Source organism: Nicotiana sylvestris, chromosome 3 (assembly GCF_000393655.2).
Source record: "Nicotiana sylvestris chromosome 3, ASM39365v2, whole genome shotgun sequence".
Taxonomy (NCBI): Eukaryota; Viridiplantae; Streptophyta; class Magnoliopsida; order Solanales; family Solanaceae; genus Nicotiana; species Nicotiana sylvestris.
The window spans coordinates 205,078,798-205,103,315 of NC_091059.1; the positions used below are offsets into that span (position 1 = coordinate 205,078,798).

A 24,518-nucleotide genomic window follows, 5' to 3' on the forward strand; every position below is an offset into this window, starting at 1 on the left:
GCAAAAGCCTGTGCCAGATCATCCCACGTGTACCACCTGCTGAAATCCTGCCTGGTATACCATTCCAGCGCAGATCCGCTCAGACTTTGGCCGAAGTAAGCTATCAAAAGCTCATCCTTGCCTCCTGCCCCTCTCATTTTGCTACAGAACCCCCGCAAATGTGCCATGGGATCACCGTGCCCTTCATATAAATCAAACTTGGGCATCTTGAACCCAGCCGGGAGTTGGACATCTGGGAAAGGGCACAGATCTTTGTATGCCACGCTGACTTGATTGCCCAGCCCGTGCAAGTTTCTGAAGGATTGCTCCAGGCTTTTGAACTTTCTTAACACTTCATCCTGTTCAGGGGCCTTAACCGGCTTCTCAACCTCTGCCGGTACTTCCAAATGGGGATTGTAAACCTGTGGTTCCGGTGCGTGGAAGGTAGGCTCAGGGGGATAGTATTGTGTATCGTGAGCCTGGAACAATGGCTCACTGGTCGTTCGCTGCAAAGGGGCTGATGCAGGTCCCACAAAAATGGGAATATTGGATGTTGGGAGAGGTTGATGGGGTGGTGGAGCTTGGGAATCGTGAGGGCTTCTTTCTTGTTGATAGAGGGGGTTTGGGCGGCTTGAGGAAGGGCCAGAGTGAGGGTACTCCGGCACCTGCCCCAGTGTCTCAGGGCTCTTTTGCGTTTTGGCCAGGGCTAGCTGCATTGCATGCATCTCTAGTCCCATCCTTTCAATCTTTTCCATTGCCTCTTTTAGCAACTGACTCATCGGCCTTTCTTCCTCATTACTATTCTCAGAAGTGGTCATGCTTGTTGCTACCGGTCCTTTAGATCTGGTTTGGTATGAATGTGTTGCCAGAATTCTTTAACAACTAACTGTCTGGTATCAGACAACAACAAACTTTGTTAGTGTTAGAGCTCAACAGATTTGATCATAACACATAGAGGATGCAATGCACCTAGGCAGTTAACCGTCTCTACATGCTTTGCTTCAAACCACATGCGTCATCCCGGTTCGTTCATTCGTCTCTTTTTTAGAGTATTATGCGAAACCCCGCGTTTTTTTTATTTTATTTACATTTTCTTTTCTTTATTTATTAAAAGCGGTCGAATCTTATGGGGATTGCCTACGTATCACGTCCCCGCGTGAATCAGACCCGGCGTAGTTCTGCCATAAAGTAAAGACACATAGAAATTCTTCCGGAGTCACTTAATTTCATTATCAAAATTTGCTATTACACATTACTTCAAACAAAATAGCAATAGTACAGACTCCAGGGTTTTAAACTCGGTTTGAGGAAAAGAAAACAACAAACAAAATAACCAGGACTCGATCAACAACTAATTTTCCAACTTAGGGACCCACGAGGCATCTTTCGGCCCTTTCGCGGCCCTCGGTGTAAGGTCTCTTTGCAAGCCCTTCAACTCGTTCATAATCCGATGGACGCAGCCCATGATGGAAGCAATGAGGTTTTCCTGAGGTGTCTGCTCGCACGCCAAACATTTTAGGTAGATGTAATGCCCGACTTTGTCAATTCTTGCCCGAATGTTGTCCCTTTCTGCGAACAATTGCCTTATCTGTCGGCTCTTCAACATTAGCGTTTGTGCGTTGGCGGCGAGCTGATCCTGGAATATCTCCATTTGCCTTTCCATCCTTGTCATTGCATTGCAATAGCGTCTCCGGTCGGCCTGGGCATCTTGTGTTTGCTTGAAGATCCGCTCCTGCAAAGCGGAATTTGTTTCCTTCGCTGCTTTGACGCTCAGTTCACAATTCCTCATGACTTGCTGTAGGCGCTTTCTCCGGGCCATTGTACCTTCTGCCCATTTGGCTCTCATCCTTGCTATGCAGGCCTCTGATAGGTCTAATTCCACCTGGCTCTGGATGACCTGATTTCTCAAACTGGCTATCAATCTTTCATCGGAGCAACGCCTCTGTCGGTCGATGTTATTCTTACTGGCTTGGCGAAGCCGGGCCTTCAGGGTTTGGTTTTCTTGGGCTAACTTGTCTTTTTCAGCCTGCTCTTGGGCGATTTGTACGTTGTTTTCGAATACCATCCTTTCCATTTGTCGCTTCAGCTTCCTAATTTCAACCAGGTAACCTTCCTCTTTTGCAAGCCAGTCCCATTGTTCTTGCGATGACTCAACAAAATTTCGGAGGTGAGGCCGTTTGGTTGGCCGTTTTACGATGTTCTTCTTGTTCTGCCAAGTGATATAGGCCGGCGAGACTTCACCCCTAGACAAATCATTTACTCGGGTATTCGCCGTTAAGTACTGGCATTCACTCCATATGCAACGAACTGTCTTTTCAGGAAATTGGCCGTCACTGCTGACCTCGACTGCATAAGTGCTGAGATCTTCGTCCGGGTGTAGTACTTGACATCTTCCCAACTGCCTCATTACCCTGTAAGGGGCATAAGGTTGAATACCCCTGAGTCCCATCAAGAGGAAGTGAGGACCAGTGGCGGGCATGTATATGATTTCTTCCACGGAAAGCCAACCCAAAGTCCAGTTTATTTGGTCTGCGGTGATGATCCGGAGATAGGATATCCATTCTTCAAGCCCTCCCGGTGATCGGAAACCTGAAACCCTTAGGCTATAACCCTCGATGCAGCCCACATTTGTAGACATGTAGTGCATATACTGAGGGTGGTGACACAAGTGTTCGATCATCCACATCTGTAACAACAAGTTGCACCCTTCGAAGAAGTCTGCTCCAGCCTTACAAGCCGTGAGGGCTCGGTATATTTCTGACATTATCATGGGAGCAAGGATGCTTTTATCGTTGGTAATCAGGATTCTGACGATTCCAGCCACCTTTAGGTCGATATTTCTATCTTTTCGGGGAAACACCACAAGGCCCAAAAATGCCACCATAAAAGCGAACCGCCTATGCTCATTCCATTTTACCAGATTTCCCCTGCTGCAAACACCACTTTCTGGCTCATTGAATCCTCCTATGCTCCCGTACCTCTGGTATATGAATTGTAGGGTAGAAAAACCTTTATCCAGTTCAGCGTATGGGACTCCTTTGCTTATCTTCAACAGATCCATGAATTTGTGTGAATTCACAGCCCTTGGAGCGATCAGGTATTTGTGTCTCAAACCTTCAGTGACGTCCATGTAACCCGCCATTTCCTCTAAGGTTGGGGTGAGTTCAAAATCTGAGAAACGGAACACGTTGTGGGCCGGATCCCAGAATGTAACCAAAGCCTTTATGATGTCGCACCGAGGCCTAACTTTCAACAAATCAACCAAACCCCCAGATGCAGTTTGACCTTGTCTTGCTCTGGCCTTTCCAAATCCTCCCACCATAATCGCACCTCCAGGGGAATTTTGCTTCTAACTGTCATCGGCAAACTTGGACTCATGCTCATTCTGCATGTTTATTGGGGTGATTAAGCAAAGATCCAGACTCATTAGACTCAAATACACAAATCGACACCCTTTTTTTTTTTTTTTTTTTTTTTTTTAGAAAAAACGAAATCCTGGTTGTTTTTGAAAGTACGATGTTACCTAAAAACTTCGTTATTTGGTTTATACCTCTATTTTGAAAGAAACAAGTTGAGCCCGATGGGGGTTGCCTACGTATCCCGCACCATGCGAGAACCAAACTGACGTAGTTCGGGCATAAATCGAATTTTGGGGACACCCTATTTTTCTTAAAAATGAATCAAGGACTCTCTTTTTTTTTTCTTTTTCTTTTAAAATAGATTAATAAGACACACATTTTTTCAAAATTCTGGCGGAGTTTTGACCATTTTTGTGACTTTTCAAGAATAAATAGCCCCTTAACCGTTATTCCTCTTCATTTCCAAACATTCCCGATATTCAGAAACCGGTCAGCATGCAAGCCTTGAAACAAGTAAATGCATAAAGCAAACAGGATGTAGCAGGATGGTCTTTATTCTTAGGTTGCCTGTCCTAGACGGACCCAGCCCCTGTGCTGAGTCCCCTAAGTCAAATGCACATGATGCAAATAAGCGTTCCTACTAGGGATCCGGCATGAAGTTATGTTATGCTAAGCTGTAAAACCTAGGTGCTTGTTCTAGACCTGGCTTACCCGAGCGGACAACTCGAGCCGAGGATGGGAGCTGTGTACCGGTAACCAAAAGGCCATCCGACTTTGCAACTCCTCCGAATCCTCGTTCTATTTTGGCATATGACACTAACAGAAAGAAGCCACGACCAGCGTGCGCTCCTCAAGAGAGAAGAGAAGGGTTTCGGCACAGTTTATATGTACAGTTCAAGTAATATCAAAGCGGTAACAGCAGCATTTAGCACATTAGTCTCAAAACATGTAATAATCAGATAATAAATAAAGCCAAATAATAACAATTATTCTAAGCTCGACTTCTTAACCCTGAACCATCGGTTCTGGGTCAAACTAATCCCCAGCAGAGTCGCCAGAGCTGTCACACCTCCTTTTTCCGCGCCCGCGGGGCGCAGGGGAGTTTTTCCAATTAAAGGACAATCGAAACGGGATTCGTTTATTTATTTCAGAGTCGCCACTTGGAAGATTTAGGGTGTCCCAAGTCACCAATTTTAATCCCGAATCGAGGAAGAGAATGACTCTATATTACAGTCTGCGTACCAGAAATCCGGATAAGGAATTCTGTTAACCCGGGAGAAGGTGTTAGGCATTCCCGAGTTCCGTGGTTCCAGCACGGTCGCTCAACTGTTATATTTGGCTTATTTATCTGATTTTAAATACAATATGAACTTATGTGCAAATTTTATCTTTTAACCGCTTTTATCATTCACTGTTATTTTATAGGACTTGCAACATCGTGAAAACATGTCTCGAACCACGTTACATCAATGCACCCGTGGTTATCGACATATCTCGACTCGGTTGAGATCTGGATTTGGGTCACATAAATGTGCACCGAATTAAGAAAAATAAATTATTAAGACGCGCCTAAGGCAACTAACGCATTTTTATTTTGGGGAAGGCCGTAAAATTTGCTAAACGGCATGTCCCGAATTCTAAGTATTTTTAATATAGATGCATTTAGAGGGCCCCGCAGCTTCTACATTTTTGTTTGTCGAGGCTCGTCTCATTTATTATTAAAAGGAATTTACAACGTCATGGAAATGCATCTCATACCACGTCACAGTCAATGTACCCGTGATTAGAGACACATTTCGATTTCGTTGAGATTTGGATTTGGGTCACATAAATGTGCACCCGAGTTTTTAAGAAGGTGAAGCTTATTAAAGCGCATCCTAAAGGGACTAACGTATTGTTATTTTAGGAGGGTTGTGAGATTTGCTAAACAACCCGTCCCGGAAACTAAATGCTTCAATAATATACATTTATCAAGGGCCCCGCATCTGCGCGTTTTGTTTATTTTCGTCGAGGCTCATCTCGTTTTTATTCTTTAAAGGATATCCTATAGCAACTACGTTTCTTGTCGTATTCGTCTCTATCAATTGAAAACAGTAGATAGTCCTAATTAATTACATGCTTGCAAGTTGTTTGTAATGTGATTAGGAAATGCTTCAAAATCAGGACCGAAGCTGCGTGCACAGTCGGCCAAACGAATAATCATGGGCCCAAATCCAGCCCACGCGCGGTTGGCCAGACCTGGGCCACTGCTCATTCGATGCGGCCTGCCTGGTCTGTCTTCGACCTGGGCTCGACCCTTGTGAGGTTGAGGCCGTGAACTCGTTTTGGGTTCTATTGGCGTGGTATAAAGGGATCGCCTATTAAAGGGAAAGAAATTAACTAGTAGGGGATAGTTTTCATGCTTGGCCTACATTAAAGAATATACTACACAGTTAAACTAAGTCTGGGATACAACCTATTATATTGGGAATGTTTTCACTTAACAACATACATATATAAACTTAACATTCAGCTAATCTACATTGATATATACTGGGCATACATGCTACTTCCATTGTCAAATCAGGAATGAAAATTATTATACAGTACATGATATCTAATGTAACAATTTATGTATAAAGGTCACTCTTCAGGTCTTTTCTTTTGTATTCATGCTCAACTTTCCCATTACATTTGACAGAGTATTAGTCATGTACCTGGTATAGAGAGACAAAAGAAGAAGGAAAGGATCAGCTGGGCAGTATGCAGTAAATACAGCAGCAGCAGATACACAGCAACAGCACAGCAACAAACCAAACCGAATGTTTTCCACAAAACCTCAGACGACCAACAATATTTCCCAGAACAAAGAGGACCAACAAATAGTCGAGTACCAAACCAATGAACCCAGAAAAGCAGGATGAAACCACAGCAAACAGAGTATTCAATGCAGCAACACTACCAATTCAATAACCAGAAACAGCTCAACCAATGCAAACCAAGAACTTGGCCAAGACAGCTTGACCAATATACACTCTTATACAACTTTCAGGCAATGTTTGGTTGCAGTGTTTATTGGAAACTAACCTATGTTTTTCAGTTTTCTTTAGACTCACTAGACCTCTCTTTAGACTAAAATTTTCAGCCTTTTGTTTTCTCCTCTCTCAAAGCTAAAAGTCCAGCCTCCGACCTTTAAACTTCCAGCCCCTGTTTTAGTTATCTAATGGCCTATTTATAGGCCAAATGCACAATTACAGCTGAGCTGCCCTGCCTGCCAATTGGCAGCATGCCCATACTCTTTAAGCCCATCCTCAGCATGCTTGGTGTCAGCTCCCTTTATTCCCCACGCCTGGTTTTGTTTAATCCAGAATTATGGGCTCATTTGTTTATTCATTTTGAGCCCCCATACCCTTGTGTCTTGTTCCCCATTGGTATTAGTTTAATCCCAAATTAGTACCCTACTTGTCAGCTCATTTAAACTAGTTATTTCTGTTCTTTTAAACACCCCAGATTACCCCCGTTAACCTTGATTATTACTGCCTCTGCCTATTGCAGCCTCAGGACATTTTTTGCACTGATGAGAGCTCGAGCTCAGGACTGCCTAGACTGAACCCTTTTAGTCATTTTTAATGCCAACAGACTATTTCAAACATTACTAGGTCATCCAGCCAGTGTCCTAGTTCAATTAGTTATGTGAAAATACTAGCTCCTTCGATTCATTAGTTATAGAGAACTAATCGACGACATTTATTGAGTCGACTATACTAATTATAGCAGGTAATAATCGATCGCTCACATAAACAATACATTTAGGGACCTAAAGGGCATCAGACAATTCTGTGTTAAATAACTGGGAACCTATATAAGTTTATTCATTTGACGACCAATCTAATCGAACAGGTTCATCACAGAGCACATTCAGAATACAAACAGAAGACTAACGACCAAATAAAAGGTCTTTACAGAGATGAAAGAAATCTGGATGAAAAATAACAAAAATAACAAACAAACACAAAGAGATATGCTGACAACTTATTTGGAAATAAAAACAAAAGAACGGAAAACTTACCAAAACGTTTAAACCAAACAGACCCAAATCAAACTCGACTTCGAACTTTTGAGGCCGAACAAACCTTAATCAGGGTGTTCTCGCATGAGAACACCTTGGTTAAGGTCTATTAGACCTCAAACCTATGTCAAACTGGCCGGTGTTCCACAGGTGCATGTGTTTCAAAAGTCTGGATTTCCAGATCTGGATTTTTGGGAGTTGTGGGTAGATTCGGACCAAACCAAGTTTGGTTTGGTCACGAGGAAGGTCAGGGGAGTGTCTGGTGCGAGTTTGGGGTTAATCGGTGTAGATCTGGTTTTTTACTCGAATCTTCGTTGGAAGATTCGAGAAGCTATGGGTCGATTCGAGGTGAACGGTTAACAGCTTCGTGTTCAGGGTGGTTGGGTGCATCGGGGGTGTTATTTTGGTGGTCATCGGAACTGTGGTTGCCAGGCTTATGGTGGGAAACCTAGGCTGCTAGGGTTTGAGAGGAAAGGGAGCCTGGGGAAGATGGTGAACAGTGGCCGAGGGGGGGGTGTGGCTTGGGGCGTGGGGTAAGGGGTTAGGTTTATATATGTATTGAGGGTTTAGATCCTGGCCATTGGATCAATTGAGATCAAGGGCCAGGATCTACTCATTGAGGAGAGACGACGTCGTTCGGGAGTGGGTTAAGACCGGGTAGGGGATTGGATCGGGTTGTGTTGACGGGTTTAGAGGAAGGCCTGGATCCGTTGGATCAATGGGAATGAACGGCCCAGATTAACTTGCCTGAAACGGCGTCGTTGAGGAGAGTTGGACAGCCTGATCTGGACCGTTCCTTTGAATCAGATCAACGGCCTCAAAAGGGGACGCCGATACGACGTCGTTTGAGTCCGTGTTTGGGCAGGCTGGATTTGGACTGGATCAGTGTTGGTTTGGGCCTGTTTTTGTTTCAATTTCTGGGCCCAAATCGATTTAGACCCTTACTCTTTTGCTTCATTTCTTTCTTATTTTTTTCTTTTCTTTTAAACAAAAAATAAAAAATAACAAATAATAAGGTAACGGAATTAAACAACAATGCAACATTTTAACACAATTATCACAAAAATATTTACGTAGGTTAGCTAAAAAGCCTAGGGCGAACGGTGCACATATATATTTTTTGAATTTTCTTTTACTGACCGAATTATGGTTTAACCATCCTAATACATATATTTTGTATTTTGTTTGTTAATGATAAAATGCAAAAATGGACAGATCCACAAATGACTAACAACACATGAAAACTCGAACAATTTGTACAATGAAACCATTTGTCACTATTTTTATTTTCTTTTGGAGCGATTGTCCGTAAAGCAAAAATCACGTGCTTACATGTATTGGTCAGATTTCCCCAACTCTCTACATTCCACTTCATTAGAATCCCACAGTACCCAAATTCTTCCTCTATCGCTATACTCATAGTTGGCTAACCATTTCCAGCTTGGAGTGATTCTCCTTATTACTTTTGTATCATTCTGCTTCTTTATTTTGTGCTCTAGTATTGCAATTATACTTATTCTATTACTTTTAGTAAACATCTTGATCTCTTTTTGTCTAGGGACCTTGTTCAATCCCATTATGTTCCATGTAGCAAGAATCATACTGGGATGAATAGGTTTTGATCCCCTGCTCCTACTTCTTCATTGCTCCTCTGTTTGCTTGTGCCTTCATCTATTGCTCTGTTGTATGCTAGCTGCAAACCAGTCTCTGCCAAAACATTGAAACCATTTATCATGCTGATAGTTTCATTCTTTGGCTTCTCCCTGCTTTTAGCTACTGATTTCCCAGTAACTTTCTTCCATGCCTGTTCCTGTTCTTTGCTTGGTCCTGCATTGTTTCCTTGTGTCTCATTGTAACTAGCTATTTTCTTGTCTTTGTTTGCCTCTACCTTCTGCTGATTTCCTTTTTCATTTTGAATCACCTTGGGCTGCCACTCTTGTTTCTGCTTCTGCTTCCTTGTACTGTCCTTAGTGATTTTTTGCTCTCCTGCATTACATTGATGTCCCACTTGCATACAAGTAGTATAAAATGCAGGAACCAGTCATAGGTCACCTCTTGCAATACCTAATTATATTTATGTAATATCTTTATAATACTAATTGTACATCTTAACTTTGGTGTATAATTTTGATAAATTAATTTACATGCATTTATTATTTTTATGTAAAATTGTAAGTTAATTTTATTATAAGTTATAATTGTACAAAAAATTATATAATCATCTCAAAAAATGAATGATGCAAATATAAAATATTAGATGTTATTAAAATTTAAATTCATAGAACATTTAAGGGAGTATACTAAAGGTGGAAGTTGAATATTTATGTAGTATTTAATCATAATTTTACCATAATGTAATATATATTTAATTATCTTGTATCTCAATGATTGCTTTTATTTGAATTATCCGTTAATATATGTATAATTTATAATATTTGCTTACAAATTATATTATCTAAAAATTTATGATATAAAGTAATTTTATAGTAAATGATTATATAAGAAAGGAATATAAATTATATGTGATAAATATGTAAAAAAGAAAAAAAGATCGATTTTTTTAAATAGAAATAAGAAAATAAATTAAAAGATAATAATATAATATTAAAGAGAAAAAAAAATATAAAATAGAATATTCTTTTTGATGTAAAAAAATAGAGTAATAATTAGAGTAATTTTACTCCATTTTAGAGAAGAAAATGGAGGAAAGGATCGGAGACGGCTAAAAGGGAAACTTTAATTTCTAGATAACTGGAATTTTGGGAAAGAGTGGTAAAAAAAGCATCGAGCTCAGTAAATTTTTCTGATTGGACACGCTGCACGGTTTCTTTCCCAAGGACAATTGCAGAAAAGCTTTATCAGTCACAGCTACCGTCTTTGACGAGTAGAAGGTGAAGCAGTGAAGAAAGAGAGAGAGAGTTACAGTGTATTTTTTTGACAAGGTGAAGAAGAAAAGTATAGAGAGAGAGAGAGAGAGAGGGGTAACATTGCAATGGAGAGAAAGCGAAAAACTGCGGTCGAACCAAGCCGTATAAGTAGTCGCCTAAAAGCCATAAGAGAAGAAAAAGGTATGAGTAAGCCGTTAGCCGTCATAGAAGAAAGACGTCGGAAGAGGAAGCCTAAATCAGCAAGGTATACTAAGCTCCCAAAAATCGCCGGGGAAAAAGGAACTGAAAGGAAGCCAAGAAAGATGACGAAGAAAAAGGCCATCACTGATAATGAGGTATATACTCTTTTTGCTAATTTTTATGCTTTTTTTTTTGTTAATACATTGCACTAGCTTGTTTTTTTGGCAGTTGCCGACGAAGTTCTGCTTCTCTGTTTTTTCCTTCTTCCTACTTGCTTGACGGACTTGGTAGTAAAATTCTTTTAAGATAGAGAGTGTTTGACTAAGCTTATAAGCTCGTCAAATTCCTTTATAAGCACTTTTTGGCTTATCTACGCATTTGGTAAAATTAAAAGTGTTTATAAGTTAAAGTGCTTATAAGCCAAAAATAAGCCAAAAGCCATAAGTTTGTCTACCCCAACTTATCAAATTTCAGCTTATAAGCACTTTAAGTTTGACCAAAATATTTATTATTTTATCCCTAAAATACTTCTTTTTAAAACAAACTCTTCGTATACCCAGTTCTTCAGTTGCATATTATTAATTTCAGCACTTTTATCCAAACACATAACTGCTTATTTTTTAAATCGGTTTTAGCACTTAAAAAGTGCTTTTCAGCACCTAATGCTTATCAGCTACTCTAAATCAGCTAAGCCAAACGGGCTATAAGTATTGTGCATAAAGTTTAAGGGGTCGTTTGGTATGAGTGCCGGTATAAAAACTTAATACTCCATTAGTTTCATATTAAACGAGGTAGTTTGACTCGACACGAAGTTTAACAAAAAAAGACTTTTGAAATTTGTGGTTTTAAAAGCTCAAGGGGTAAAAAGTTTGTGCGGCCATGACATTTGTGTGACTATAAAAGCTTCTCATTAAGGGGTAAATGGGTAAAATGAAAGAGTTTAAAGTTGAATTATTTCCAAATTTAGAAATGTGTCATTTGTTTTGGAACAGACTAAAAAGGAAAGTACCTCATCTAATATGAAACGGAAGGAGTACCATCTTAATACTTTGTTTGGTTAGCAAACCAGGTATAAGTTATCTCAGGATTAAAATTAACACCGGGATAACTTATACCTTATAGAGGTTGGGGTAATTAGCACCAGTATAACCTATTGTTGGTGAAAAATACAATTACAGTTGAAAACTAAAATGAAGAAAATAAAATATCTTCAGGCTGAGGCGCGAATATCTCGCTCTCTTTAAGGAGATTCAAGCCCACTGCAGCAAAGTCTTCACTTGTCCAGCAGTAATCCTCTTGACTTGTCTCCCCCAAAATACAACAACCCGATCACGTCGTATGACTCGAACAAACTCTGGACAAGTTGTTGAGTCCAAAGCTCCACCAAGATGAACGCCTTCCTTCAAAAAAGTAAAAACTCTCTTCTTCTTTTTCACAACTTTAACCTCACTTTATTGAAACACTCTCAATTATTTTTCACATACCACATTATGGAAGAAAGACTCCTATTTATAGGTGTAGAAATTCTTCCTTGAATTAAATTGGAGGAAAGTGGGGTACTAAGTTATGAAATCATGGAGAACATGGGATAATTAGTGTGTATAGAGGTAGAACATGGGAGAAGAGTTACAAAAAAGTTATGGCCATTTTCTACATCATGGATAGTGGGAGTTATGTAAGTTATGACTATTTTCTACATTATGGAGTAGTGGGAGTTATGACATATTTTATTTTAATATTAAAATGCTAAAATACTAACATTTCCCCACTCATTTTAATATTAAAATATATAAGAGAGTTTACTAGTTAAAGGAGACTATTATGCATAATGAAGGTGTGCTCTGCATTGAACCTCCACTTAGCAAAACAACGATCTTTACTCCAGAGTGAGTAGTGGTCTCAGACCTGAACTATAACTGCTTGAGGAAAATAAATTATCACTGCTTCCACATAACAATCAAGGTGTTTACATGAGCTTTATTAGCCAGCACATTACGGCCTTGTGCTATCCCGATTTTCATGAGTGTTTTTGAGAACAAGCCCAATTCTCATAAGAAGCGACCTACTTCCACACTCACATAGGTGAAATCTGTCAAGGGTGCTCCTGTAACTCTAACACCCCACTCATACGAGCTATAAATTTTCTTTAAGAGTTGATAAAACTCAACCTCACAAATCATTACAGGATAAATGCACTCACACCATAGGGATGGAACAATAAAAAATAGTGCATTTCAAACCAAGCCATCAATGATTCGTTATTCCCATTGAACCTGGTTATAGGATCTCTACCCAGGTTGGGTTTCCTCTTATATGATTTATGAGCTTGTGGGCTTCAACCCCATCCCCGTCAATGTGCTCCAGACCCTTTCTCTTGCTAAGGCTTTATTCAATGGATCTGCAAGATTATCACAAGATTTAACATAATCAACATTAATGGTACCACTTGTCAAATATGATCTCATAGTACTATGTTTTCTCCTTATAGGTCTGAATTTACCATTGTAATAACGGTTTTGTACTCTACTAATAGCATGCAGTGCTATCACAATGAATCAAAATAGGAGGAGTTGGTTTTTTCAAAATAAGGAATTTGAAATAATAAATCTCTTAACCAATTCGCTTCCTCACTAGTTGAAGCTAAAGCAATTAGCTCAACCTCCATGGTAGAGTTAGCAATTATTGTTTGCTTTTTCGATTTCCAACAAATAGCACCACCTTCCAAAGTAAAAATATAACCTGAAGTAGAACATGAATCACCAGATAAACTGTTCCAATCTACATTAGAAAAGCCTTCGAGTACAGCTGGATATTTTTTATAAAATAAGCAATAGGTTTTTGTACCAAGTAAATACCTCATAACTCTTGTTATGACATGCCAATGTTCACTACTTGGCTTACTTGTAAACCTGCTAAGTACTCCTACTTCATATGCAATATCATAGGCCAAGTACAATCAGTCACATATCTCAAGCTTCCGATTAAGCTAGCATATTACTTTTGATTTATCACATCATTGTCACTTTGTACAGAAAATAAGTGAACACTTGAATCAAAAAAGGTTACAACATGCTTGCAATCAATAAATTATATTTTTTCAAAATTTTCTCAACATAATGTGACTGGTCAAGGAAAATTTCATCACATGTTCTAGTAATTTTCATTCCAAGAATGAAATTTGCCTCACCCAAATCTTTCATGTCAAAATGGCTACTAAGCATGCTTTTAGTTTCTCCAATAACATTCATGTTAGAGCCAAATATTAACAAATCATCGACATAGAGGCAAACAATTACATGTGAATTATTTCAAGACTTATGATAGGAGCACTTATCACACTTATTTGATTTAAAACCATTTTCAATCATGCAACCAAACTTTTCATGCCATTGCTTAGGTGCCTGTTTCAAGCCATATAGGGATTTAGTAAGTTTACACACTTTACTTTCTTGGCCTGCTTCTATAAAACCCTCAGGTTGATCCATATAAATTTCTTCATTTAGATCCCCATTTAAAAAAGCAATTTTTACATCCATTTGATGAATATGCAAATCAATATTGCAGAAATTGCAATTAAAAGTCTAATAGATGTAATTCTAGTTACCGGAGAAAAAGTATCAAAAACTTCTAGGCCTTCTAGTTGCTTAAAACCTTTAGCAACTAACCTAGCTTTATACTTATTAACAGATCCATCCGGTTTTAATTTTTTTCTTAGGACCCATTTGCACCCAATTGTTTTACAACGTGATGGTAAATGAACCAACTTCCAAGTTTTATTAGAAATTAGTGACTCCATTTCATCATTTACAGCCTCTTTCCAAAAAATAGCATCAGGTGACAATAAAGCTTCTTGTAAAGTAAGAGGGTCATTTTCAATATTAAAAACATAAAAATCAGGACCAAAATCTTTTTCTATTCTAGCTATTTTACTTCTTCTCAACTCAAAAGCATTATTTTCTTCATTTTGCAAAATTGAAGTAGAAGAACTAGGCATAGACAAAAAAATATATTTATCTTTTTGACCCCCACTATTTTTAGACTCAAATGAAAATTTATTTTCATGAAAAATAGCACCACCTGATTCTATAATAATATTCTCTTCAAGATTTAAAAATCTATAGGCTGTACTATTAGAAGCATAACCAAGAAAAGCACAAGTGGTAACTTTTTTTACCCAATTTCATAATTTTAGGATCCGTTAGCCTAACCTCGTATAAACAACCCCAAACTCTCAAATAACCCAAATTTGGCTTGTGATTTTTCCACAACTCAAATGGTGTCATTTTTGTTTTCTTATGAGGAACCCTATTCAACACATAACATGTAGTCAAAATAGCTTCATGCGACAAATTTAAAGGTGCATTTGACTCAATAAGCATGACATTAGTTGACTCTACCAAAGTTCTATTTTTTCTTTCAGCCACACCATTTGATGCAGGAGAATAAGGTGGAGTAGTTTCATGAATTATTCCCAATGATCTAACAAAAGAATTAAATTCATTAGACTCATATTCACGGCCTCTATCACTTCTAATTCTTTTTATTTTTCTACCGAATTGATTTTCAACCTCATGGAGATAATTTTTAACATTTCAAATGCATCATTTTTATTTTTCATCAAGTAAACATATGTGTACTTAGAGAAATCATCAATAAAAGTGATATTATCTATTTCCTCCACGAGTTAAAATTCCTCCAAGTTCACAAATATCAGTGTGAACTAATTCTAACAATTCAGTTTTTCTTTCAACTTGAAGATGAGGCCTTTTAGTTATTTTAGCTTTACTATAAGCCTCACATTTTTTAAAATTCTTTTTAATCATTGGGATTAATCCTAAACTACTCATGATTCCCACATAACGATTGTTAATATGACACAAACGAGCATGCCAAAAATTAGTAGAAGAAAGCATATAAACAAAACTAGAAGAAGTTTTATTCATCTCAACATCCAACTTGAACATCCCATTACATGCATACCCCTTACCCACAAAAATACCCTTTTTCACTATTACATATTGATCACTCTCAATAATTTGTTTGAAGCCTGTATTGTTAAGAAGAAAACTAGACATCAAATTTTTTTCATTGAAGGAGTATAAAGTACGTCTTTCAACGTTAATACTCTTTCTGCAGTAAACTTCAACTCGACCTCTCCCTTTCCAAGTACTTGGGTTGTGTGAGAATCACTAAGCATGATGGTTTTGGGCTCCTCAAATGGAGTATACACTTTAAACCAATCTCTATCATAGCAAACATGACGGTTTGCTCCAGAATCAGCCCACCATCCATCACCCATTTTCTACCATGTTAATGACTGTTATCACCGCCACAAGTGGCTCTTCGGTAACGTTTGCCTGTGGTGTAGGACCACGTTTCCGAAATTTGCAAAATCGAGCAATATGCCCACTCTTGTCACAGATAAAGCATGGTTTCGCAATTTGAACTTATTGATTCCGTGCTTGGTTGTTTGCACCATTCTTCTTCTTGAGAGGTCTACCATAATTTTTCTTAAAAGTCTTCTTCTTCGGCTTCAAAGAAGTATTTTTGTGAGTTTTAGGAGTAATATTATTTGAAGTAATTAAATTTACCTTTGTAGTGACGGGTTGTAGAGTGCTCTCTTCCGATTGCATAAGTGCATCTTGGCCTCTTGCCTCTTCTTCCGTCAGAATCCGCATTATCAACGTCTCAAGTGAAGTTTTCTTTTGTTTGTGGCGCATAGTTTTTTGAAATTCCCTCCAAGAAGGTGGTAGTTTATCTATTATGTCACAAACAATAAGGTTGTCTCCAATTTTAATATCCTCGAACCTGAGCTCTCCAGCGATCATTATGAAGTCTTTAACTTGGTCTACTACAGATTTATTGTCCACCATTTGAAAACGAAAAAATATGCCTGCCTCCTCGGTATCATACTTACCCTGCAATGCTTTCCAAATTTTCTTTGCAGTAGAGTAAGTTCTATCATAATAATTATAAAAGTTATCAGATAGACAATTAGGAAGATAATACCGACACTTGTATGAATCATCGTTATATTTTTCAATTTTTTCTTGAAAGGCAATTAGCTCATCATCATTCATGGAGGAGTTGTCTACTTTGCTTGGATTCTTCTCAGTTAAAACGTAAGAAACATTGAGAAGACTCAAGTAAAAAAATACTTTACCCTTCCATCTCTTGAAATGAGTACCATTGAAACGGAATGGCTTGTTGAGATCTCCCACCTTGATATCCGCGGATTTTTCAACTGTAGCCATTTGAATCTCCTTAAAATTGTTGGTGAAAAATACAATTACAGTTGAAAACTAAAATGAAGAAAATAAAATATCTTCAGGCTGAGGCGCGGATATCTCGCTCTCTTTAAGGAGATTCAAGCCCAATGCAGCAAAGTCTTCACTTGTCCAGCAGTAATCCTCTTGACTTGTCTCCCCCAAGATACAACAGCCCGATCACGTCGTATGACTCGAACAAACTTTGGACAAGTTGTTGAGTCCAAAGCTCCACCAAGATGAACACCTTCCTTCAAAATAGTAAAAACTCTCTTCTTCTTTTTCACAACTTTAACCTCACTTTATTGGAACACTCTCAATTATTTTTCACATACCACATTATGGAAGAAAGACTCCTATTTATAGGTGTAGAAATTCTTCCTTGAATTAAATTGGAAGAAAGTGGGGTAGTAAGTTATGAAATCATGGAGAACATGAGATAATTAGTGTGTAATTAGAGGTAGAACAGGGGAGAAGAGTTACAAAAAAGTTATGGCCATTTTCTACATCATGGAGTAGTGGGAGTTATGGCTATTTTTTACATTATGGAGTAGTGAGAGTTATGACATATTTTATTTTAATATTAAAATACTAAAATACTAACACTTATACATTCTTCTTGCAAATTATGCAATTGTCATATTTAATACAACATACCAAACAATAGATAAAAAATAATCTCAGCATAACTTATCCCGGCATAAGCCGTATTTAAACCAAACGACCCGTAAGTCTTTCACGGCGCTTTAATATTGTTATTTAAATGGTTATTACTATTCTTTAGACCGTAGCAAAGTTTTCTTTATTTATTCCGTTTATTTCGTTTAATGAACAGGCTGTGAACATTCTGCTTTTTGTACCTTGACTTGACTAGTTGACTTACTAGAAATGCCCTATTCATATTCTCAAGCTGATATTTACTCTGTTTAAAAAAAGGCTATAAAGTTTGATCTTTTGATGTTTTCTCATTCATATTCACAGGTTAATGGTGTAGAAATTTCCTTGTTGACTAGTGACAGTAATGAGGCTTTGAGGGAGCAAAACTTCAAATTAGCATTGGATTTGAGTTACTTGCGCGGCAAAGTTGACTTAGTGAGTGAGTCCAGCTACTTGCGTGGTAAACTTGATGCAGTAAGTGATATTCCACATCCTAGATGTTCTTACTTACACTGTTTATTTCCAGGGTTAAAATTACTCTCACCTTGTTAATGACCATTGCTTTTCTTGGTTTGGCATACTACTGGTATTAGTGTTTTAGTAAAAGGCTGACTTGTGCATACTAAGATTTTCGGTGAAACTTCTAGAATAACATTTAACAGATAGCGGGTGTCATAGTTCCGTCTTGATCTTATTGACCTAGTTGTTTGAAATAATTGCTTGTTGCATGCTTTCTCAAATCTGACCTTCTTACTTTGCTCTTGGATTTTCAATTTCCCTATTGAATATATTACTGGTTTCATCACAATTATATGTATGATCTTTCTGTCTCAACTCCTCGTGGTTGGAACCATTGTTTTAAAAGGCGTTTCCGGGGCGAGGTGCACCAAAAACGCTCTGAGAAGATGGTGTGGGGGAAAAGTCTCAAGAGGCATATGCCCAGCAATTCGGAGCGTACGCGCGTTCGGGGCGAAAGTCTCAAGAGGCGTATGCCCAGCAATTCGGGCGTACGCCCGGGCGTTTGAGGCGCGTTTTTTTAGTGAGGCGCAAGCCCCAGACTTTTTCAAATTAAAACAAAATTTGTTGAATAAGTTCTTTGTATAATACCCAGATTCTCAAAATTCAGCTTACTAATTATTTAAAAGGGAACCGAAATGTATTAAATTTAAAAGTCGAGACCTTTTTTATTGATTGAAGCCGTAATTCATGGTCTTTCTCAATTCTTTATCTTGTCCGCTAGTATGCTAATTGTCACACCTCCTTTTTGCGCGCCCGCCCCGAAGGGTTAAATGCGCGGGTGGAGTTTTTTCAATTTAAGTGACAATATTCGAAATGGGATTATTTATTTAATTCAGAGTCGCCACTTGGGAAAGGTTTGGCTTTTGGTGTCCCAAGTCACCGGTTTATCTTGAATCCCAAATCGAGGAAATTTTTAGACTTTTCCAAATGAAGTCTGCGAACCAGAAATTCTAAGTAAGGAATTCTGTTGACCCGAGGGAAGGTGTTAGGCACCCCCGAATCCCGTGGTTCTAGCACGGTCGCTTAAATTGTTATAATGGCTAAATATCTGATTTAAATACATGTTATGACTTATGTGCTTTTATTAAGTTTAAACCGCTTTTATTATTATCATTTATTTTTATGGAATTGCAACGTCATGAAAATGCATCTCGAACCACGTCACAATCAATGCACCCGTAGTTGTTAACACATTTTGACTCCGTTGAGACTTGGATTTGGGTCACATCAATGTGCACCCGATTTTAAGAATATAATTTACTTAAAGTCGCGCTTAAAGAATCTAAACGCGTTATTATCTTTGGGGAAGGCAGTGGAATTCACTAAAACCGTCCCTCCCAAACTCTAAATATTTATCATTGTCAATTATTGAGGGCCCCGCAATTTGTATTTTTATTTGGCGAGACTCGTCTCATTATTTTAGAAGGGCATCCTACAGTGACTACATTTCTATTATTTTGTTTCCAGAGATAGAAGAACGAAAAATATATGCTAATTGAAGTATATGTTTTGGCCTAAATCGGACTCCTATCAATTTCTGATTAATTACTTATAAAGTAAAAAAAACGCCATGCCTTACGAAAATACTTTGGTCGAACAAAAGATTACATATGAGATTGATGAAATGCAATACTTAATCCGAACATTACATACGAAAAGATTTCTTGTTGAACTTAACTGAACTTATTTGGGCTAGATTAAAGGATAACTGGCAAAGTAAAATGTTTTAATTTGACAAAGAATCATGTACGAGTTAACGAAATACAACACTTAATCCGAACACTTCTCGAGTTGAACTTAACTAAACTTATGTGGACTAATCTTGACTAAAAAAAAAACTAAATGAAACAGGAACAGTATTGTATAAGGTCGAAATATACATGCCCATATTAACAAACAAACTACCGAGCTAAAACACAACAGGATAAACTTAGTCGAATATCAGTACATGCTTTCGAACTGTTGAATTATAAACTAATCAATTTTCACAGGCCTGTTAATGTACTATGAATATTACAGCAAATGCTTGAACTTCTTCAACCTTTTTCATTTCATGCTTTCAAACTGTTTCAATTACATCAATATGGGACTTGAAATGTGTACCTGAAAATGCTGAAAGTGCAAAGGAGAAGAAGAAGAAGATGGGGAATCAGCAGCAGCAAAAAGCAGAATTAACAGTAGCAGCAGGACAAAAATGCAGCAGCAATAGTGAGCAAGATAGCAGCAGCAATCAGAACAGCACAACAGAAAGGATTCTGTTGCGAGATGGAACTAGAGTTGAAGAAGAAACAACCAAATGAAACAGCAACAATACTCCAGACAATCCAATTCCGGAATATACCAAATGCAACAAAACACTAACAATAATCTCGATTGAAATTTAGAAGAAGGAACACTGCCTAACGTATTGACAATAGATGAACTTCAGACAAACAAGACTAAGTTTCTGATTTCTTAATCTGTTTTTATCTCTTTCTTGCTCTCTTTCTATTCCTGCCAACTCTTTCTTTTTCTTTTCTATCCTCACAATGTATGTATCTCAAGCTTTCTCTTTCAAAACTCCTCACAGTGTATTTTTCCTTCTCCCTGTATTTTTGATCTCCCAGTCCAGTCCCTCCCTCTCTGTATATCTATCCTCTTATATCTCTCAATGTGCTTCTCCTTTTATAAGCCTCAACACCACCCCTTTTAACAGCCTGTTTTAGAATGTCACAGTACCTTCCCATGTGCCTTCCATTTTCAGTTCCACTTTAGCTAATTAGGTATTAAAAACCCCATCATTCCCTGGCAGATTTAACTTTTCCATTTTATTAACTAAAAACAAGTATGGGCAGTAGGATATGTCTGACAGCATATGTTGTCAAACCATTTTAAAATTAAAAACCCTTTTATGCAGGAAAACAGGCTGTGCACAAAACACATGAGGTGCACCAATGCACATGCTGTGCACAAGTGCACATGCCCTCTGATTCAGAATTTAAGCACTACTGATCCAATTCAACAACTATAAGTAAACAAAACTGATTCTTAATTGATCCAGGCAAATGTTCATCAGAAGCAAATCGATTTACTTTGTTCAGACAGTTGAAACTAATTGACGACACATGTCGACTCGACTATATTAGCATTAACATACACAATCGTAGCCAAAAATCAGACATTTAAACAGTATCGATACATGGTTCGAATTATACTGACTAAGCAGAAATACACTCGAGGAGTCAACTAGTCAGTCCAAACTTGAAAATCAGCTACTTGCACAACATTTACATACACATTATCAGAACAAATGGAAAGACTCATTCAAACAAACAGAAGTTCAGGCAAAGTGGACAAACAGAAGTTGGTAAAATTAAAACAAATATGAACAGACTTTTAAAAACAAATCACACGGACTAAAACAAAAATAAAGAAAAGAAAACAAGACTCACCTCAAATCTTTGAAAAATCAAAACCTTGACTCGGATTTGGACAAATCTTTCTTAAGGCTGAATGGACTTTAGTCGAAGTGTTTCTCAGATGAGAAACACTTTGATTAAAGTCCATTAGACCTTAATCTCTTCGGTTGAACCGGTATGAACCAGTGACGAAGAACTACAAAATTTCCCAAAACTCAGATCCGGGATTCATGCTTCCCTGGTCAGATTCGGACCAAACCAAGTATGGTTTGGTCACGAGGAGGGTCTGGGGAGTGTCTGGTGTGAAGCTGGGGTTGGCTGGTGTAGATCGAGTTTTGACTCGAATCTTCAAATGAAGATTCGAGGACCTGGAGGGTGATTCGAACCAAACGGTTAACAGGTCTATGTTCAGGGTGGTGAGGGGGTTCTATGGTGTTCAGGGCGAGGTCACCGGCGTTCATGCCGCCGGTTTTTCATGGTGAAGAGTACAGGGGCGGCTCTAGGGTTTGTGGGTTTGGGTGAAGACGACGAGGCTGGGGTATTGGGTAGGGGGTAGGGTACGATTATGAACTTATATAGTTAGTGGGTGGACGGCTCTCGACCGTTAGATCAATTTAGATCTACGGTCTGGATCTGGTGGTTAAGTGGAACGGTGTCGTTTCAAGTGTTGAGGGTTTGGGTTCGGTCCGGGTGTAAACGGGTCGGGTTCCTCAGTGGGTTGTGGGGAAGTGATCTTGGCCGTTGATCAATCTGAGATCAACGGCCCAGATCACACTGGACTAAAACGTCGTCGTTTGGACGTCCTGGGTATCAGGTGGTCTGGACCGGGCAGGCCTGGGTTTTGGGCTGTTTGTTTGGGCCAATTTTGTTAAAATTGGCCCAAGTCCGGAAGAAGAAAGGGACCTTTTCTTTTCTTTTTTTTTCTTTTTTTATTATTTTTTATTTCTTTTCCTTATTTATTTAAAAACAAAACTAAACAAAAAATCAAAAATTAAATACACACTCAATACAATTATTCGCACACACACTAAAATATTTCAAAACAAGTAAAATCAAACAAAACAAAATCACGGACAAAGATGCCTGTTTATGCCTTTCTATTTAAACCATGTTACGGTTCAGATTATGCATGACACGTACACATTTTTTCAATTTTGTTTTAATAAAGTAAATAAATAAAAATGGGCCAAAGTCACAAATAAATCAACAAAGTGCCGCACAAAAAATCCAAAAATTGTACAGCAGGACCAATTTTTATTCTTTTGGAGCGACTGTCGCGCAAAAACAAAAATCACGTGCTCACACTAATATCTCCCAAAAGCAATGAATATTCAATTTTTTTTTACAAATACAAAGAGAACTCTATTCTCCTTCATAGCAGCAAGTTTAAAGTTCAAATTGCAGGTTAGTCATCCTTTTTGTTCCTCCACGTAGAAAACTTTATTCTTTTCGACTCAAGTTACTTGTGCTTCTAAGTGGCGTATAATAGATTGTTTTGACTAGATTTTTGTGGGGATGGAACACACACACATATACATACATACATACATACATACATACATACATACATACATACATATATATATATATATATCACATATTTATAGTTTTCTTCAATTTTTATGCAATTTTACCTGTTTATAAATATTTACTATAATTATATTATTTTATAAAATATTAAAAATTAAATACCTATGGGGCTTACGCCTCGCTAAGTCATATGTAAAATGCCTCGCCTTGCGCCCACGCCTTTTAAAACACTGGTTGGAACTTGGAAATTGTTCAAATCCTTTCTTAGCTTGTTATTGCAAAACAGTAAAGTTGGCTAGTTCTACTATCTGAAGATTAGCCGTTATGGCTTGTAATGTGCACATTTCCATTACTAGATGGGATGTGGTATGACTGTAGCTTTTCCTTTTAGGATATGATATACTGATTTATAGCAGTGTTTTTCTACCCTTTGTTGAAAGGAGACAAGTCATATTTCATTGTCATCTGATCCTTTCAGATATCTGGCTTTTGCTGAGTAAATTTACGCATTTCTTGGATTTTGGTGTTTTAGCGGTGTGAGATTAATGTCCGGCATGTATTACTATGAGTCCTCATATTTTCCTTTCTGAAGCTCAAGCTGTTGTGGTATTAGTCCGTCTATCTAAATGACTACCATCCATTTTCAACAGGCTAAAACCTTTATTATTTTGTTGAATATGTTGGACTATTGTTTCAAATTCTTGGGAGAGAGATGCTCTATTCCGAGGTTACATGTGAGCGTATAACTGTAATACGCTGTTCTTCAACCCTTCCCTGTCACAGCGCATTCTTGGAAAAGAAAAGGCATAAATTGTTAGGTAATGTTTCTTTTGCAAGATGTGAGGACTAACAATCTTACTTTTGCAGTATGAGTGTATGATGGGAAATGTGAAGCGGCATGCAGTTACAGCATTTAACTTATCTGATCAAGCAGCTCCAGAAGCTCCTGCTTCTGCTCCTCCTGCTCCTGCTCTGGTAGCTGACCCTGCAGCTGAACCATTTATTGTTAATAGAAAGAAGCATGTCAGAAGGATGAAGGCAGTTACAGCATTTAACTTTTCTGATCAAGCTGCTCCAGAAGCTCCTGCCCCTGCCCCTGCTCCTGCTAGTGACCCTGAAGCTGAACCATCTATTGTTAATAGAAAGAAGCGTGTCAGAAGGATGAAGAAGAACTCATAGGAAGTGTGCTTCTCAGGTTTGGAATGGCTTCTCAGTCAGGCCTGAAGATCTTAGTCTATCCATTCTTTTTTGGTGTTGGTAATGTGTAACATTTGGCTAACATTAGCTACACTAATATGTATAGTCCTCGTGTTTCCTTTTCCCATGTTTTATCCTCTGAGTTCAAATGCAATCTAAAATGCATGTGAACATGGAAGTAGTCTACAACCCTTTAGTTTTGCGAAGAAGCTGCTTCTTAGTAAACCTTTATGGACCCCCTGACAGATAAGATGCTTTGAAGATGATGTTAACTCCATCCTCAAGATAAAATCCAGATGTATACTTTTTTATCCATGGGGTCAATTGATAACATGTAAATGAATGATACTGAATCAGTTCTACGGATGTTACAAGCCCTAGGTGGTATTCGCCTTCCTTCCACCCTCCAGTTTTTGGTAATCGAGCATCTTGTTTATATTCGGATGATTTAATACTATTACAATGTAACCCATTTTTAAATCTTCTGAAAGTAGCAA

General features: G+C 38.2%; 1 protein-coding gene across 1 annotated transcript; it reads left to right on the forward strand.

The window, feature by feature from the left end:
* The first annotated feature begins 10,070 nt into the window (after positions 1-10,070).
* Positions 10,071-24,267, forward strand: LOC104226772 (uncharacterized). Its single transcript, XM_070168660.1, has 3 exons — positions 10,071-10,609; positions 17,702-17,851; positions 23,692-24,267. Exons 1-3 carry the CDS (start codon positions 10,379-10,381, stop codon positions 24,001-24,003), a joined length of 693 nt encoding a protein of 230 aa, XP_070024761.1. The 5' UTR covers positions 10,071-10,378; the 3' UTR covers positions 24,004-24,267.
* Positions 24,268-24,518: the final 251 nt, after the last annotated feature.

Excerpts from the sequence above, each read along its gene's own strand:
- LOC104226772 (XM_070168660.1), top strand. The coding sequence starts at position 10,379 with ATGGAGAGAAAGCGAAAAACTGCGGTCGAACCAAGCCGTATAAGTAGT. Across the intron at positions 10,610-17,701 it reads AGGCCATCACTGATAATGAG|GTTAATGGTGTAGAAATTTC; the intron begins GTATATACTCTT and ends TCATATTCACAG. Across the intron at positions 17,852-23,691 it reads TGCGTGGTAAACTTGATGCA|TATGAGTGTATGATGGGAAA; the intron begins GTAAGTGATATT and ends TTACTTTTGCAG.